The sequence below is a fragment of the Siphateles boraxobius genome, unplaced genomic scaffold (genome assembly GCF_051911475.1).
Source record: "Siphateles boraxobius isolate OS27281-9 unplaced genomic scaffold, OSU_SipBor_1 65, whole genome shotgun sequence".
Classification (NCBI taxonomy): Eukaryota; Metazoa; Chordata; class Actinopteri; order Cypriniformes; family Leuciscidae; genus Siphateles; species Siphateles boraxobius.
Genome location: NW_027509192.1, coordinates 17,403,162 through 17,422,593, shown reverse-complemented (window position 1 = coordinate 17,422,593; position 19,432 = coordinate 17,403,162). Strand labels below are relative to the sequence as shown.

Here is a 19,432-nt window from a genome sequence, read left to right as displayed (position 1 = left end):
ATTTTAGTGAAAGTTTTAGTAATTTTGATGTTTTTTTTTTGCATTTTTATTAGTTTTTTTTATTTTAAATGTATATACAGGTTTAGTCTTTAGTTTATTTACTTTTAGTTATTTTAGTACTTCAAATTTGTATGTGTTTTGGCCATTCATGTGTTTGGGGCCTGAAAACAAACTTTTGAAAACGCGTTCTGTAGTGTAAGTTTTTGAAAACGACACCGTTATCGTCTCGGTGTAAACTACAAAAACATGAATTTGTAAAAACGGTGACGTCACAAGCATGCGTATTATGCATTTAGACTTAGTCTATTGGCATGTAGTGTTTCTCTACAAAGTGACATCGCCATCTACTGGCCTGGCATGTATAATACAGTGTTTTTAGTCGTTTTCGAGGATCCGTGTGAACTTGGATTGTTTTGACCACGTTGTCGTCTGTACGCGAAAAAAGCAAACGAAAAACATAGTACATCGTTGCTGTGTAAACGTACCCTTAGTTTTAGTTACCGAAAATTACACTAGTGTGGTGTATGCACTATGATGTATAAACTTTAATCTAACACCTCTAGCCAAACAAATACAATTTGTATCTGAAGGCTGCCCTTCTGGAAGCTTCTAGCAAATGTGGAGTCTGGGGCCAAGCTAGAGAGAGAGCTGAGAACCTTCTCAAACCGGCTGAAGCGGCTTCACCTGGAGGGAGTCATCAGCCTCGACGAACATTCCACAGCCCTCCTCGCCAACATGGTGAGTGACGCTCGCAGTCCCAACACAAACTCACCCTCTGCCTCCATCCCTGCTATGCATTCCAGATTGACTGTTCTGTATTTAAACTAGCTATCAGAGGCGTAAAGAGTACCTGATAACCATACTTGAGTAAAAGTACAGATTACAGCGAAAATGACCCCATTACAAGTTAAAAGTCACCAATTCCAATAAGACTTGAGTAATGTCAGTCTCAGATTTTAACAGTGTTTTACTCGTACTTCACTTTGGCTCAAAGATGCACTAGTCCTCTACGCCATCGGTTCCCAAAAGGGGGGTCTTGGCCCACAAGTGGGCGTCAGCGAGTTCTTTGAGGGGGTCGCATCATATTTTGAAAAGTGTTGAACAGTAAGCTTTAAAGCTGCAGTCCGTAACTTTTTTCGTGTTCAAAATTTACTTAATTTATGTAATGAGCGAGTACATCATGAATCCATTTTCCAAACCATGTCTTATCCTGATTCAGTATGGTACACCTAACTAACGTGACTCGTCATTGACATAAACAGAGAGAAGTAGCTCCGGCTTCAATGTTCTGCTGCAAGACACATTATTCTGTTAATAAATGCATGTTTATTAATCGCTAGAGCGCCAAAGGTTACGGACTGCAGCTCTAACTAGAACGATCATATTGCATTGGCTAATTTTATTCACGATCCCCTGGCTGACCAAAACAGGGGTTTACAACTATGACAGCCCTTAAAACCAAATACAGGGCCATACTGACCCTTGAGGATGATATGTGTTTTGCCCTGTCTAAGATCTCTCCACTCATTGACCAAATTACTCACCGCCAGCAACAATCCTCACACTGATTGATAAAGCCTCACAAATAACATGCAAGTTTTGATGTTCCGTACACCAGTCATTTTGTAATAGCCTATATTAAAGGGTTAGTTCACCCAAAAATGAAAATGATGTCATTAATGACTCACCCTCATGTCGTTCCAAGCCCGTAAGACCTCCGTTCATCTTCGGAACACAGTTTAAGATATTTTAGATTTAGTCCGAGAGTTTTCTGTCCCTCCATTGAAAATCTATGTACGGTATACTGTCCTTGTCCAGAAAGGAAATAAAGACATCATCAAAGTAGTCCACGAGACCTCAGGGGGTTAGTTCGAATTTTTTGAAGCATCGAAAATACATTTTGTTCCAAAAATAACAAAAACGATGACTTTATTCAGCATTGTATTCTTATCCGGTTCTGTTGTCAATCCGCGTTCACGAGGCCAGTGACGCTGCTGACGTAAGACGCTGCTGACGTGTTATCTGGTGCGTCCGTGTATTCGGGTTCAAATAAATATGTCTGTTTTAAAAAAAAATGCAAGTCTTCCCCTTTGTTGAAATCCTTAGACATGTTTGCAAAGATTGTTTTGTTTACAGCGTGCGTCTCCCTCAGACTGTAAACGAAGCTCGGGCGCACCAGATAACACGTCAGCTCGTCTTACGTCAGCGGACTCATGAACGCGGATTGACAACGGAACCGGAAGAGAATACAATGCTGAATAAAGTCGTCGTTCTTGTTATTTTTGGAACAAAATGTATTTTCGATGCTTCAAAAAATTCTAACTAACCCACTGAGGTCACATGGACTACTTTGATGATGTCTTTATTGCCTTTCTGGACAAGGACAGTATACCGTACATAGATTTTCAATGTACGGACAAAAAGCTCTCGGACTAAATCTAAAATATCTTAAACTGTGTTCCGAAGATGAACGGAGGTCTTACAGGCTTGGAACGACATGAGGGTGAGTCATTAATGATATAATTTTCATTTTTGGGTGAACTAACCCTTTAATTCCTTTTTCCCTACTCACCAGTGTGAATACTTATATTTTTGTTATCGCATTTCAAATAGGGCCAATTAATAGGCTACTCCTAGGCTTACGTTTTTAAATTACAAATGGCCTATTGATGTTTTTGCTATAGTATTTTCAAGAAACTTAGAAAGTGGTCATCAAAGAAATCTGTAGTAGAGGCAAAGGCTGACCTTCAAATTGGGGATATCGTGGGACAGGTACAGCATGGAAGAGGGGGTTTTGGGCTCAGTTTAGCTCCTCCTAAATGGCACAAGGCAGGCCCAGCTCAAAGGAGGAAGCTGGTAGTCAACGAGGTGCGAAAGCAGGAGGAGAGGATGAGATGTATAAAGGCCATTTCCCAGGCCAAGCAGGGAGAGTGGATGAGATGGGAGAGTGTGGAACAACGAAAAATGGGCTGGCAAGACCTTTGGTCAATGGAAGAGTGTAGGATCAGTTTCCTTATTAGGTCAACATATGATGTTCTCCCATCACCGCAGAACCTAAACCTCTGGGTAGGAGAGGATCCCTCTTGTCCTTTGTGTTCATCACCTGCCACATTAAGGCACATTTTGACAGGATGTAAGGTGGCTCTTAGCCAAGGTCGGTTTACTTGGCGCCATGACCAAGTATTGCGATGTTTGGCTTTAGCATTGGAAGGCAAGCGTAGTATGACCAATAAGTTGCCGCCTGTTCTAGCAAAACATTACACGCAGAAGACAATATTCCTCCGCCCAGGCGAGCAACCACCAAGAAAAGGTGCTAACACCAATTCTCGCCCAGGACAACTGGAAGCTGCTAGGGACTGGAAGATGCTGGCTGATCTTGATCAACGGCTTATTTTTCCACCTGAGATTGCCACCACTAACCTACGACCAGATATTGTTTTGTGGTCTGGATCAGCACGCATTGTTCAACTGATAGAGTTAACAGTGCCATGGGAGGATGCGGTAGATGAGGCATATGAGAGGAAGAAATTGTGGTATGCTCATCTGGCCACTGAAGCAGAACAGCGAGGATGGAGAGTCCAGGTTTATCCAGTGGAAGTGGGTTGTCGAGGTTTTGTGGCACACTCTACAACCCGGTTCCTCAGAGACGTCGGATTCAGTGGTCAAGAGTTGCGTCGCACAGTAAAGAACTTATCTGAAGCAGCAGAAAGGAGCAGCAACTGGCTGTGGTTGAGACGGAAAGATTCTAGCTGGCTGAGGACAGGCCACCATGCTACGGTTTCGTAGAATTCTTGAAAACTTGAAGGGTGTTGGTTTATTTGTATAGGTTGTATAGTATTTACAGTCATTACGTTCCTGTGTATATTGCGTGAATGACGGGATGTTGGGCAGATATTGTGTTTTGCGGTAGGTGGTATGCCATACGGAACCGTTGCCACTGAAACTGCATATTAACGCACCAGTGGGGCTCGACAGCCTTAGTCAAACGGGTTGGCGCGTATGGTTGGGTTGCGGAGAGATTGTGAGATTGTGGTTAGGTCTCAGCAGCACTGTTGGTTTATTTGTAGAGGTTGTATAGTATTTACAGTCATTACGTTCCTGTGTATATTGCGTGAATGACGGGTGGTTGGGCAGATATTGTGTTTTGCGGTAGGTGGTATGCCATACGGAACCGTTGCCACTGAAACTGCATATTAACGCACCAGTGGGACTCGACAGCCTTAGTCAAACGGGTTGGCGCGTATGGTTGGGTTGTGGAGAGATTGTGAGATTGTGGTTAGGTCTCATTAGCAAGAGGGAAGTAGAGGTCAGTAAGCTGGGCTGAGTTGAGTGGGGGACGGAGGGGGGTGACTCTGGGACGCCAGAGTCACTGTCGAGCCCTCTTGAGGTGTCGTGGGCTAGTCGAAGAAACACTGAGGACGGAAGGTGCCCACTTGAAGACCCTAGAGATGTTCCCTACTCCGCTCAATCCAGAGGGTTGTTATGGGGGGACCGCAAGGTGGTTGCAGCCGTTGTGTGTGCTGACGCGCAAATACACTATTAACACCGGACAGAAGGAGATTCACGTCACCAGATGGAAAGAAGCGTAAATGGATGGAGAAGCATAGGTTACTGTAAAGCTACGTCTTAGTTGGTGCTTATCTCGGCGAAAGCCGAGTACAAATCAGCATGAAGTTTTAACATCTACTCTCGTGTAATGGAAATCAATATTATATGCTATTATTTGTGCATAAACATATCTGGTTATAGTAATAAACATACTGTTTGTTTAAAAACCAAAACATTTTGTCATCCTTGCTGCAAGCCTAAAAGAGCTACAATATCATTAAATGTGATGGGGGGCCCTAAAATATTTTCTTGGGAAAAAGGGGTTTCAGACAAAAAAAGGTTGGGAACCACTGCTCTACGCCAATGAAAAACAGGAAATGGTTGATTTGTGAGGAGAGCAATCACATGTTTACTTCCTAAAATAAATAACACTGAACGCCTCAAAATTGCAAAGATTTATGCTCAAAATTGATGCACAAGAAACATTTCGTATAATTATCAATGTTAAAAACAGTTGTGCTGCTTAATGTGTTTGTGGAATACGTGATACATTTTTTTTTCAGGATTCTTTGTTGAATATAAAGTTCAAAAGAACAGCGTTTATTTGAAATATAAATCTTTTGTAGCATGATGAATGTCTTTATATTTAATTAAAATAAATATTAACTTTGAACTATATTGTATATATTTGAAAAGATTAGTATCAATCTAATTAGCCTGACAATATTAATAATTATGTATGGCTCGTTTCGTTGTCTTATATATAATAATTAAAAAAGTAAACCACAACAAACAATGAAAGCCAGTAATAACCCAGATTGTCCCTGGTGAGTGTTGTGTGTGTATCTGCAGCAGATTCCCCGTCTCTGACCTTCAGTGTGTGCAGTTTAATCTCCAGCCGTCAGCGGCTCAGGCTCTGCACCTGTTACGGGTCTACAGGCCTTCATTTTCCTCCCGAACAGCCTCGCACAGTCCAGAGAACCAACAGCACTGCATTTTCTACCCTTTCAAACAAGTGTACATGTTGAAAATTATCATTTATGTGTTCATTTTGTGTGTTCTACGTCTATATTTGTATATGGTTGAGTAGAAATAAATAATCGGTAACAGCTATCATTAACTAAAACGAATGCATAAAAAAGCATTCGTTACTCTAAATAAAATAAACGTTTTAAACTGAAATAAAATAAAAACGTTCTACTGAAATTCTACTAAAATAAAAGTTAATAAATACTACATAGACGTATATAATACTATTAAAAAAACACACACAACAAATGTCACAGTGGGTTGCAGGAAGGTAGATGAGGATATATTTCCAGAACGAAGGTTTATTTGTAATTAAACACAGGACGGCAGAACAGGTAGCAACACACACTAAATAAGACAGATATGAGACAAACACTGACTGAACAGACGGACCTTAAATACAAACACAGATGACACTGATTAACAGAACACAGGTGATACAGATGACGATGACGACTAGACAGGTGACACAACTGAACTGATGATGACATTAGCCATGGATACGAAGGAGTGGCGGAAAAAAACAGGAGAACAGGAATACAAAATAAAAACTGAAAGTCCAAACAAACGCTGACAGGTGACAACAAAAAGACTAAAACCTTAACTAAAATTAAAGTGAAAACTAAAATCTAATTCAAAATATTATCAAAAACTATAATAGTAATTCAATGATACTAAAATAACACTGACACTGATGATTACTAATCTGGGGTTTGTTTCCCAAAAGCGAAATTAGCCAACTATGACTGCAAGTTCTGTCGTTACCAACATATATATGTATATATATAGATTCCTCATTATCAGCAATTTCAATGGGCCGCTATACATAGAAGGCACATTACAACGTAGGAAGGCATCAAGACACATCCGAATCCAAAGTTAGCTTCACTTCCTGTCTCCTGAGATTAATTCATCTGATCGATTTTTCAAGCTAGCATAGTTCCCTTTCGAATGGTCACTTCGTATTGCATAGCTATACGCAGTCGGGCAACTTCTTTTCCTCAATTTACTGAAGCCTATATGTAAAGCGCATTTGCAACTGCACAGCTAGTACATTGAGCGTCTGGCTCGCTCATAGGCTGTGCTGCGGCAACTGCACATCCAATGGCGCGGGCACCTCTGACGTGCGACCAATGAGACAACTCCGCATCATTACACGTCAGAGCCCACCAAAGGGGCGTGACCTCAGTCTATAATAGTCCCCGAATTCGCCATTATAGCAGATATTACTCCTTTAGCGACAAACTTCACGTCTCTGACCATTTATTGAGCCTTTGCCGTCGAACAAGCTTCAGTCTGAGCAAGCTACAGTTCACCAGACTACACATCTCAGCCGTGTTTCTCCTGACGCCGTCTCTCCTGTGGCTATCCGGCGATATCCTTTTCAATATCTGTTTATTATGTGTTTATATCTGTACGAGCGTTGTTCCATATGCCTCGTGTTAAGCGAGGCCTACGAACACACAAGCTGCATTTCATGCCTGGGACTCTAGCACGCAGAGAATGCACTCTCTGCCGGCGGATGTGCGGCCTGCGAGTGCATGCCTATCTTCGTGGTGTGAACTCGGCTAGCTCTCTCTCGAGACGGCGACGCCGCGTCACCCGTGCTTCCTTCTCCGGTCCTACTACAGCCGAGGAAGAAGAAGCGCCGCAGCCAACGGCATCCAGAGAGCATGGACGTTTGCGAACGCACGCCGGCCGTGTCCCCGCGTGCTTCACTCTCTCCAGCTCAGTCATCTCCGGTCCTGTTCGAGGGGGATCCTAACACAGGCCGTCGCGGACCTCGAGCTCGAGTGTAACTAACCGTGCTAGCTGGCGCCGACCAGCAAAGCCGGCGAAACAGGCCTCTCAGCCCCGCCCTGCGGCTGATGCCCAACGCCAGCCGGGCGCTTCCCGCCGAAGTCGTCCTAGCACGCAAAGGAAAGAGCTTGCCAGACCATCCTCAAAGAAGCCAGCAAAACTTCCCACAGCCCCCTGTTCAGTTCAGGCGGGTGGGGATTTTATTATTGTAAACAGGCCCGCAGCAGTGAGCGCGTCTTTTTGTAAACAAACGGCGTTTTCACGGCGACCCAAATAAAGCACACAAGCACAACACATGGGTTCACGGTCCCCCTTCACTAGGCGGCCCCTCCCCTGTTGTAACACTGACTTCCCCACACGCAAATGCTTGTGCAGTCAGTCCAACACTCAATGGGCCCTATCTTGCACCCTGACGCACCTTGTACACTGACGCATGTATCATTCCTATTTTGCACCCGCGCAAAGCGGACTTTTCCCTCCACAGACACACGTCGGTTAACTAAGAAATACACTTGCGCTCCCCGGGGCGGTTCAGCGCAAAGAGGAGGCGTGTTCCGGCGCAAAATTTCCCTCATGCTATTTTGCTGTTCAATAAAACAATTGCGCCACTGACCAGAAAAAAACTAGTCTAAAGTCAGTGGCGCGTTGTGCGTACATTCAGATGCTATTTTAAGCGCGAATGCTTGGCCCAAATACAGAGTGTGAACAAAGCGCATACACTGTAGATGATTCTCTCATCTACACAGATGCATTTAACTTTTTGCAAATGATACATTATTATAAGGAAAAATATTAAAACACGAGGGAAATCATTGTTGTGTCCATGACGATGGGGAAAATAGGCATAAAGCTTACACATTTACCCAAATTATTATATGCATGTTTAACCGAAGCTAATTTGGGTGGGTTTGTCCATTCCCCAATGTCACTTCTCTTTCTTTTACGGCCCTGGCGAGAACATCGATCTCCTCGGCTGAGAACCGATTCTGAAGCGCGCCTGGTAAATGCGCCGTTATAATAGTATTGCGCCATGGAACAAGCGCACCTCGTTCATCATGCTCTTAAAGGGACTGAGATATAAAGCTCTTATTGGTTTGTTTCCCGTTAAGCCCAAACCACACCTATGAATAATGAAGCTACTTCAGACCAACCCCTTTTAGATTTTGCGCCAGGTGCAAGAGGCATTTATCCCGCCGGGAAAATAGCAACAGCGCCGGGATCCGCCCACAAAGTTACTTGCGCTTTGCGCTTTGACACTTGCATTTCAGATCGTTAAAATAGGGCCCAATGTGTGCACAAATCACAATATAAGGGTATCAGGTCCCCCTATGTTAGGAGACCCGTCCTAATCAGTGTGTCAAGCCCTAGCCACACGAGGTCTAGCCTGGCAAGCTATCCCAGAGGTGTCGAGTTGGGTCATAAACACTATAAAGCGAGGTTACTCACTCCAATTCGCTCGCAGACCAAGCACAACACATGGGTTCACGGTCCCCCTTCACTAGGCGGCCCCTCCCCTGTTGTAACACTGACTTCCCCACACGCAAATGCTTGTAGAGTCAGTCCAACACTCAATGTGATTGTGTACACAAATCACAATATAAGGGTATCAGGTCCCCCTTCACTAGGCGGCCTCTCCCCTGTTGTAACACTGACTTCCCCACACGCTAGGGCTTGTACAGTCAGTCCAACACTCAATGTGTGCAAAAATTACAATATAAGGGTATCAGGTCCCCCTATGTTAGGCGACCCGCCCCACTCTAGATTTGAGACATTTGAAGAAAGCTCTTATGAGACGGCCGTCTAAAATGTTAACTATCAAACATATCCTCGCGCAAGTTCGCCCGGGGGATTGGTTTGTCACAATGGATCTGAAAGATTCTTACTTTCACATTCAAATAAATCCTCGTCACATGCCATTCTTGAGATTCGCCTTCGAGGGCCAGGCTTATCAATACACCGTTCTGCCGTTCGGTCTATCGTTGGCACCCCGTACATTCACGAAGTGTGTGGATGCAGCACTCTCTCCTCTGAGACATCAGGGAGTGCGCGTGTTAAATTATCTTGACGACTGGCTGGTGCTGGCACAGTCGAGAGTCGAGCTATTAGCTCACAGGGATTTGATTCGCGGCCATCTAAAATGCCTGTGTTTCACAGTCAATGTTTCAAAGAGCAAACTAACCCCCAGCCAGAGCGTGATCTTTCTGGGCACAGTTTTACACTCGAGAGCTATGACAGCGCGACTCACACCAGAGCGCGCGCTCTCGGTGCGAGCACTTGCAGGCACTTTCAGAGCGCGCGCCGCTGAAGAAATTTCAGAAACTGCTTGGTCTTATGGCAGCAGCATCGCCAGTACTCCGCATGGGATTAAAAATCAGGCTGACCCAGAGTCATGTGAGATGTTCTCTCATTCTTACAGGAGCTGCTGGATGCGGGTCGCTCCCCATCCACGCTCAAAGTGTAAGTGGCAGCCATAGCAGCACATCATGTTCTGACGGCTAGCCAGTCACGGGGAAGAAACGACCTGATCGTAAGATTCCTGAAAGGTGCTAGGAGAATGAACCCCTCCAGACCTCCGTCTGTGCCACCTTGGGACCTCTCCACGGTCCTGGGGGCTCTGAAAGGTCCGCCTTTCGAACCGCTCCAATCGGTTGATCTTAAACCTCTCTCGTTGAAGACCGCTCTCCTGATGGCATTGGCATCTATCAAGCGAGTGGGAGATCTGCAGGCGCTCTCTGTGAGCCCTGCATGTTTGGAGTTGGGTCTAGATGACTCCAGAGTCATCCTCAAGCCCAGGCATGGTTACGTTCCTAAAGTGCTCTCATCACCGTTCAGAGCACAGGTGGTGACATTATTAGCCCTCCCTCCTTGGGGGTTCTGCGTCTTTTAGACAATCAGAACAGCTTTTTGTCTGCTTTGGTGGTAATTCCATGGGGGATCCAGTCACTAAGCAAAGACTGTCTAGATGGATAGTGGATGCTATTTCTATGGCTTATACCGCAGTGGGTGAAGTTTGCCCTATAGGTATCAAGGCCCATTCGACCAGAGGCATGGCCTCGTCATGGGCTTGGCCATCTGGCATTCCCATTAGTGATATTTGTGATGCGGCCGTCTGGTCCTTGCCTTCCACATTTATGAGTTTCTATAACATGGAAGTGCCTTCTCTGCAGGCGAAGATGCTTTCGGTATGATTAAGATCCTTCATTGGCCGGTCTGATCATATATTACTGTGCACAATCACATTCACATATATACTGTATATAAAACCCGCTGTTGGCCGGTTGTATTTCATGTATAAAACCCGCTGTTGCCAGTTATATTTACATATATATGTATAAAACCAGCTTTTTGCCGGTTATATGGCATATATAAAACCCGCTTTTGCCGGTTATATTCCATACATATATAAAACCCGCTTTGGCCGGTTATAATTTCATATATAAACCCACTTGAAAGGGTATATGTTCATATACTAATAACCTCGACAGTGTCTGGGTTGATTGGTGTATTATGTTGGTTTATTTCTGACTTATGTGTACTATTCTAGACCTGACGGTGTCTGGTCTGTTTATACATAATTATGTGGTTATGGCTTGTTCTGTATGCTCAGGGGTTCTGAGTTGCAGTGGCAGCCAGTTACTCAGTGCGGCGTTTTGCATGGTGTCCCCACTGCGTATAGCTACGCAGTACGAAGTGACCGTTCGAAAGGGAACTACTCGGTTACTCAAGTAACTTCAGTTCCCTGAGTTAGGGAACGAGTATTGCGTAGCCGGCCACACTATAGTAACACGGCAATTTGCCGCTTCAGTCGCTAATTCTGCTATAATGGCGAATTCAGGGACTATTATAGATTGAGGTCAGGCCCCTTTGGCGGGCTCTGACGTGTAATGACGCAGAGTTGTCTCATTGGTCGCACGTCAGAGGCGCCCGCGCCATTGGATGTGCAGTTGCAGCAGCACAGCCTATGAGCGAGCCAGATGCTCAATGTACTAGCTGTGTCGCTGCAAATGCGCTTATAGGCTTCAGTAAAACGAGGAAAAGGAGTTTCCCCACTGCGTATAGCTACCAACATAGTTCAATGATTTGGTCTTTCTCGAAACCATAGTTCCAACGGACATTCGAAAACAACTTAGCAAAGCTCTCAAACTGTGGTTAGAAACAGTTTCTTGTTAAAACGACGTGTGGACTTAAATAGATCATGCTCTTGGGCACAATAAGCAAGCCAACATTCATTGCATTCTATATCTTTCATCCCATTTAAATATAAATATATATATATATATAGAGAGAGAGAGAGAGAGAGAGAGAGAGAGAGAGAGAGAGAGAGAGAGAAAGAGAGAGAGAGAGAGAGAGAGAGAGAAAGAGAGAGAGAGAGAGAGAGAGAGAGAGAGAGAGAGAGAGAGAGAGAGAGAGAGAGAGAGAGAGAGAGAGAGAGAGAGAGAGAGAGAGAGAGAGAGAGAGAGAGAGAGAGAGAGAGAGAGAAAGAGAGACAGATGGAGAAAGAGAGATATACATTAGCATGTCAACAATCAGCACCGTTTTTGAGTAGTGCATATGTGCATAAATGTATAGAGGAAGCCCGAAATATAATGTATGAGGAAACCCGAGATGAATAAAATAAAATAAAATGACAGGGAATAAAAACAGTGAAGTAGTCCTCAGTTCATTACAGTGTTGTGTTGTGGAGAAAACTGTTGACTGATACGGGAGAAAAGTGTAGGCAAAATACTGCATTTTAAATGAACTACAATAATATTAAATACATTAATTGTGAACTCGATTAGATTAATTAGCAGAAGTTATTACCCCGCTACCTGCATGTGACGTCATTGACAACAGTCTTATGTTGTTGAAGTAACGTGGTTCAAACGACAAAGGTTTGTACTGGTTTCGAAAAACAGTCGTGATTAGCTAGTTCCTACAATGGTGGTTCAGCAGTGAGTTACGTTGTTATAAGGGAAATACACCCCAGTAAGAAACTAACTATGTATTAAAGGAATTTTATTCCATGGTCTGTCTGAATACTCAATTCTGATTGGCTGGAGCTAGGTGTGCAATAAAACCGTTAAATGCACTGGTAGTTCCAAGTCAGTTTAATCACTGTTCTGTATTAATGGGCTGTTTTGTATTAAAGCGCACACACATATGTCACTTGGAGATCGCGCTGAGAAATATTCAGGATCACAGAAACGCTTTAGAAAATACTGAATCGCTACATTATATGTACATTATACGCTACAGCTTGGTTGTTAATAGAGAGAAATGCTTAACAGACGCAGGTACGCATCTCTCAAATAAATGTAATCTCACGCACTACTTGTCTGATTTAAAGCGGGCAGAATGCTGGATTTACGAGCCGTAACTAACAAAAATAACCATCAATTTTACCCTCCTTTTTGCGTCAGGCAGTTCTTTGCCTCCACATCGTGCATTAAAAATTGTTTAATGTACAGCTAGCCGTGGATTATCACTTACATAGCTGATTATACTTGAAAAGGGCTTTATGAAGAGTCTTCAAAACATACCTTGTTTTGTGGTCTATGTCTGAAATGATATGGTGTAAATACAAGTTAAATACAAATTAAATATCTGTGTGATTTTTTTAAAAAGATAATATGAATAAAAGGCCAAAATAATTGACTACCTTGTGCACCAATAATGTGATTATTTCCAATAATCAGAGTAAGCACTCAAGATATTTATGACACGACCAAACCTCTTCAATCCCGTTTACATGCATTTTTCATTATTCTGTTTAATCGCTAAGAATTGGTTATTTTTGGCCATATTGGATTTTTTCGGACATGCGCCTAAATGTCTTTATTTTGTCAATATACTGCATTATGTTCAAATCGTGGAAAGTTGTTCAAATGAACTTAGTTTCTTCAGCAGCTCAGTTTCCTCAAAAACGTGATGCCTTCTTTACTGCATGACAACGTCATCATTGTACTTTCACACTTTGAGCAAAGTGGATTAAAGTGTTTACAATGCGTGTTTATTGCGATTAAAATCTGTTCATGCTACATATTTTATTATGATTATGGTTGCTACGATTATGAGCTTAATCGCATTAATTTGTTCAGATTATTGTGTTTACATGAGCAAAGGTTTAATTGCAACATTGCCTGAATCTCATCATAATCGCATTATACTATTTTGATTTTTTTTTTTTAAAGTTAAAACAGATAGTCCACGCAAAATGGAAAATCTGGCATCATTCACAAACTCACATGTCATACCAAACCTGAATGACTGAGTGAACAAACTAGTGACCACCAGTGGGGCATGAATTACATTTAGCCATTTCTTCTCGTGCGGTTGATCATGAGGTTTCTGAAGGTACTTATTATAATCACAAACACAGGCTATGGGTCTGGCAGAACACGTTTGGTTTTTCTACCGATGTGCATACCAGGCAAAGTTACCAAGGGACGCGGGAACACTGTGTTCAAGTCGAAACGTCTCACGTTAAAAGCCACCAGCTGGGCTGTTAAGTTCAGTCTGACAGAACAAAACAGTCAGAGTTGGTCAGAGTTGTGGACATGAAAGGCTTGATTTTTCTAAGCGGATCTGCAGTCGCTGGAGAGGTCAGGGAAGTGTGATCTGATCCCCTGAGAGAAAAACACACATCTCTGGTTCAATCAAATGCCAGCGGGTAACTGGTTTCCATTAGATGATACTTGTTATGCTATGGAGACTCATATAGTGCACCAGTGTGGGCCATCTGTGTCATGTTAGCTGTAGATTTGTATTTAGATTTGTATAATAATACAGCCTTTTGCTACTTTTACGTATTTGGCAGATGCTAAGATGTTAAAATGCATTCAAGTCATATATTTTATCAGAACACAGACTGTAAAAAGCGAGCGAGACTTGAACCTGAATTTCCCCCATGAGCACCACAGCTTATGGTCTCTGGAGCATTTGCTGTAACCACTAAGCCATTACTCCTACAACACTTTTTTATATCATGCTAAGGTTAAATATCACTATGTAGTTGGGCCAATGACAGATGAGAGTGTTTGTATTGATGTTGGTCTCGGAATACTTTTATACCTTTTTCAACATGACTCTAAAAATGTAATGTGGTGCAGCCATTAAATAAAAAGTAATAAAATATTGTTCTTACACCCTGAATATTACCTTATGTTTTTAAAATATATATTTTTTAAATTTATACTCTTTTTTTTCAAATAAAATGTATTATTTATTCATAAATATCATAATATTTGTGATTGTCGCACCATATGGCATTTTACAACCTGAATTCAAACTTCCCTGCTAAAAAAGGTCAGTTTTAAGAGACTTATTGACCTTGTCACATATGAGGGTCTGCGGACGTCCTCTATGATATAATTTCTTTTATTTATTTAATTATTATTTTTTGTGCATGTTACCCAGACAGCAACATAGTGTCGGCCGGGATCCGGCCCACATCTGGTACATGTGGATTTCACGTGTACCAGATGTGGGCCGGATCTAGGCTGACACTATGTTGTTGTCTGGGTAGTTGCACCACATGACTTGATATAAATATATAAATAAATAAATATGGTTCATAGGACAGTTATCACCCAGACATTTCTAACTTCATGCCCCCAAAATATTACATCCATTCAGCTATTTATTTTAGCAGTTTGAAGTTACTAGATAAAAAAAATAAAAAAACTTCAGCCCCTATTAATATTTTTACCATGACAGTCACTAACAGTGCTCACAATGTCTGAGAAAATACATATCAATAATGTAATTTATATTAATCATCTTGTACAGGCATGCGGAGCCTGTACAATAAAAAAAAAAAAGAGGCAAAACAGTTTAGATTTATAATATTGGCCTTCATATGGGTTTTCGTCCATAACATACAAGACTACAAAAATACTGACATCTGTATCGGCCAGAAAAATGCTTAAGAATTTCCATTTTAGGGCTGTCTTGATTTATTGTTTATATTAATACATTAACATTTTTGAGTCGTCAACACATTGTTCTGCATGCATGCTTGACTGATCTCAAAACTGAGTGGTTCGTTTCACAGCTGAATTCCTCTAGAAAGATTAGAGGCAGGTGAAAGAGAAAAAATGGGAACTTTCTGCCAAGAAAAGAATGTTCTCTATGTCTAAAATACTTAAAAGGCTTATCAGAACATTAACGTCAATATAAAGCTGAGTGCAGCCCTCCTTTTACAATAACTCATGATTTAATTTTTTTACTTTCATGTGTATACATTTTTCATACCCCATTTTCACAATTATATCTTCCCTTCCATTCCACTTATACAGTTTTAAAAAATGGTTTTGAAAACATATTTCAGATGCGGTAGGCTCAATTTCTCTGTGAAATTTGTTTTAGAATGCATACAATTAAAATGTTTTGATTATGACCTCAACTTACAAAAAACAAGGTCTTTATAACAAATATGTCAGTGAAGCATAATTGTATGTGTATCTGATACACGTACCACACATTCACATATCCCAAACTGAATAAATGTCTTACCACTAAATTGCAGTGGAAAACCTTCCATTGTGTGACAGTTATACAAAACTCCAATTGGGAAAAAATCCCAATGCCTGTTTTTTTTTTTTCTTTGCTTGTTTCCATTTAAGCTTGAAATAACAGAGTCATAAGCAAAACCAACAGCTTGACTTGGAATGGATTTGGTTATAAACACACTTGCCAGTATTCGCTATTTATTGCATAGATTCCTCATAAGCACAGCTCTTGGTATGCCTGAACGATATGATTAATATAAATTACATTATTGTTATATTTTCTCAGACATTGTGGCACTGTTAGCGACTGTCATGGTAACAACCTTAATGGGGTATTATTTTCAGTGATGGTGAAACAATAATATTTTCCGTTCTGTTAAAACAATCAACAACATTTGAATACAGAGACTTTAAAGGTGGCTGCTGCCAACATCTGTCATACCTGACTGCCTACAAAAGAAAACTGCTACTTACTTAAGTGTGTGTTAGTGAAACCCTGATTTGGAACTCATTTTTAAATCAATAGTGGAAATTGTCATGTTACCCAAATGCCATAGTATTATAGGCCCTGCTTACACCTGTATCAAGCTTGATTTGTAAGGTTCAATGTGTCATTTCTGCACTACTGTTTTTAGCAGGTGCCATTGGCCAGACAAAGAGATCTTTGCATCTTTGCTAATTATTTCTTGGCTTTGTAGGACCATAGCTACCTCAATGGAAAGAAAAGGACGTCCAAGAGACAGACCAGGGACCTCCCTTTTGTAAAGCTTCTAAACATTTCCATCACCCTGTCCCCGTACCTGAGTGTGGACTCGCAGCAGTTTCAGACCTCCATTCAGGCGGGCATTGAAGACTTCTGGCTGAGCCAGCCCTCAGGACCACAGGGACGACTGGTAACACTATCTGTTTGTCTGTCTTGTCCTTTATGCACTGGGGTATATGGGTAAATGACATAAAGCCAGTTATTTTAGTTTCTTTGATATGCTATTTTCACTTCAATTTTAGCTAAAGTTTTGGGGACACTTTATTTTAAGGTGACATAGTGACATTGTACATACTCAAATAAGTACTGAGTAATATTAATTCGCTACATGTACATAATATAGAGGTACGGTTAAGGTTTGGTTAGGGTTATTACAAATAATTATGCATAATTTACTATTACTATAGTAAGTACATGCAGTGTGTAACTACGTCATCTTAAAATAAAGTGTTCCCTATCGGTCAGTCACTACAACATGGGTCATGACTGACCAATATGAATCTCGCTAGAGAGGCCAATCTACTTCGAGTGAAACTAAAACAAGCCAATACACATTGGTGTGCAATCTTTTGCATCAGCTGCGCGGCCTCGTTAGCGCGGGTATATAACGAGCAGCTGCGATTGCACTTCAGTTTTTTGCTTCGGAGCCAACACTTTGATGCTGTTTTCAAGAGTGAATCTGAGAAGACAAGCCTCTTACAACGGACCTCTTCACTTTAGTGCGGGCGTGACGGCGCTGCAGCGTGAACGTTTTTTTCTCTCTCTCTCCTTTTTTTTGTTTTCCTTATTTGAGAAATGCAAAAAAAGCTGTTATAACAGCTGGTAAGGCGCGCCTCTCAGAGCGCTCAAAAGCTGTTTTTACAGCTGGTAAGGTGCGCCTGAGAGCGCTCAAAAGCTGTTTATACAGCTGGTAAGACCAGTGCGAGAGAGACCGCGCACAGACAGGTGCACATTCCTGTTCGCGGTGACTGTTCCCCTGCGTGCCTCAGCACCTGTGAGAGCAGTTCCTAAAAGAGCTTACACAGATAGTGTGCGTATTTTTCAAGATGATGTTCAATCTGTGTGTTTTTGGATGCGGTCGTCACCTGGGATCACGGGATGGTCACGATTGCTGCCTTGTGTGTCTGGGCCTCGAACACGCTGAGGCAGTGTTCGTGGATGAGTCATGTACCCATTGTGGGAAGATGACCATCTCGGAGCTGCGGTCGAGACTCTCGTTCTTGCAAAAGGGCGGAGTTCCTGTGCATCTGCCTTCGGGCAGTAACACGGGAGACCTTAGGATCACAGTGAGAACGCTTCCTTCGGGGAACCAACCCCCAGGAACCCTCATCCCTCTCACGCTCCGCAGCCATTTGAGTTACCAAACGAACGTGCTGGACCATCCTCGAAATGTGTACCATTCTTTCCCTTGGTGTCTTTCGCGACGACCAGATGTCAATTGCTACATCGGAAGGTGGGTCAGACATCTCCCCGGACGACGTCTTGGAGCCGCTGCCTCCTCCAGGTGTGCCAGCGGTGCCTGAGTCGGACCCAGAGATGATGGCCATGCTTTCCCGAGCCGGCCAACAGGAACGGGCTAGAGTGGAACCCTCCACTGTGTCCCGAGCCCTCGAGGCTGGATGATTGGTATCTTGGGGTGGTGTGCGCTGGTTCTCAGCAACCCACTCCAGTGCCTTTCTTCCCGGAAGTGCACGAGGAGCTCACGGGGACGTGGACGGCACCTTTTACTGTCAGAAACCGTCTCGGTGGCTCCTCCTCTCTCACCACCCTTGATGGCGGGGCAGCTAAGGGATACATGCGTATCCCGCCAGTGGAGCGGGTCGCTGCAATGCAGCTGTGCCCTAACTCCACTTGGCGCGGAGAACCGTGTCATCCTTCCCAGGCCTGTAGGTTCTTGTCGGACCTATTCAACAAGGCTTACAAGGCCTGTGGGGAAGCTCCCTCTGTCATGCATGCTATGGCATTGCTGCAGGTCCATCACGCCAAGGCACTAAAGGAACTGAACGAGGGTGGTCACGATCCACAAGTTCTCCAGGAACTTCGTGCCGCGACGGACCTCTCGTTTGTGCAACAAAGGTTACCGCCCGGTCATTGGGTCGTGCGATGTCCACACTAGTGGTCCAGGAATGCCATCTCTGGCTGTTTCTGGCCGACATGCGGGAGAACGACAAGCTCCGGTTCCTTAAGTACCCCCGTGTCCCAGACCGGCCTCTTCGCCGACGCAGTCGAGATCTTCGCCCAGCAGTTCTCGGCTGAACAAAAGCAGACAGAGGCTATCAACCACATTCTGCCGTGGCGGTCAGCTGCTGCCTCTACCCCACCGCCCGTGTCTCCTCAGTCTGCTCATTGCCGGGGGGCGTCCTCCTGCTTCTGCCCCTGCTCCCGTGCAGCAGCAGCAGCCTCCACCTAAAAGGCACCATAGAGTGCCTACTCTACTCTACTCTTTCGTCAGCGGGCAGCAGAGTGCGGACAGAGAACACCACCAAGCCGCCTCCTGCACCTCCTGCCCCATGGAACCAGGTAAGTGCTGCACAGCACATTCAGACGATGCTTCCCTGTGTTCCACCTCACTGCCCCACTCCGGGCACGCCTACGGTCCCTTTGGTCCCGCTTTTATGGTTCCTACGAGCCTGGTTAGCGCTCCTCAGACCGTCTCACTGGCTCATTTGTACTATCAGGCTTGGCTATGCGATTTAGTTCACCCGGCGTCCCCCCAAGTTTCGGCCATCCACTCCGCTACAGTGAGAGCAGCCGATACCCATGTCTTGCGTGCGGAGATCGCAGCCTACTGGCGAAGGAC

The 19,432-nt window shown here is 43.4% G+C and overlaps 1 protein-coding gene across 1 annotated transcript in view; it reads left to right on the top strand.

The window, feature by feature from the left end:
- Positions 1-19,432, top strand: part of LOC143721132 (SITS-binding protein) — a 72,119-nt gene that overhangs the window by 26,082 nt on the left and 26,605 nt on the right. Inside the window, exons 4-5 of the mRNA XM_077211343.1 lie at positions 591-738; positions 16,568-16,762. Coding sequence (XP_077067458.1) covers positions 591-738; positions 16,568-16,762 — 343 coding nt within the window. The remainder of the gene's footprint in view (positions 1-590; positions 739-16,567; positions 16,763-19,432) is intronic.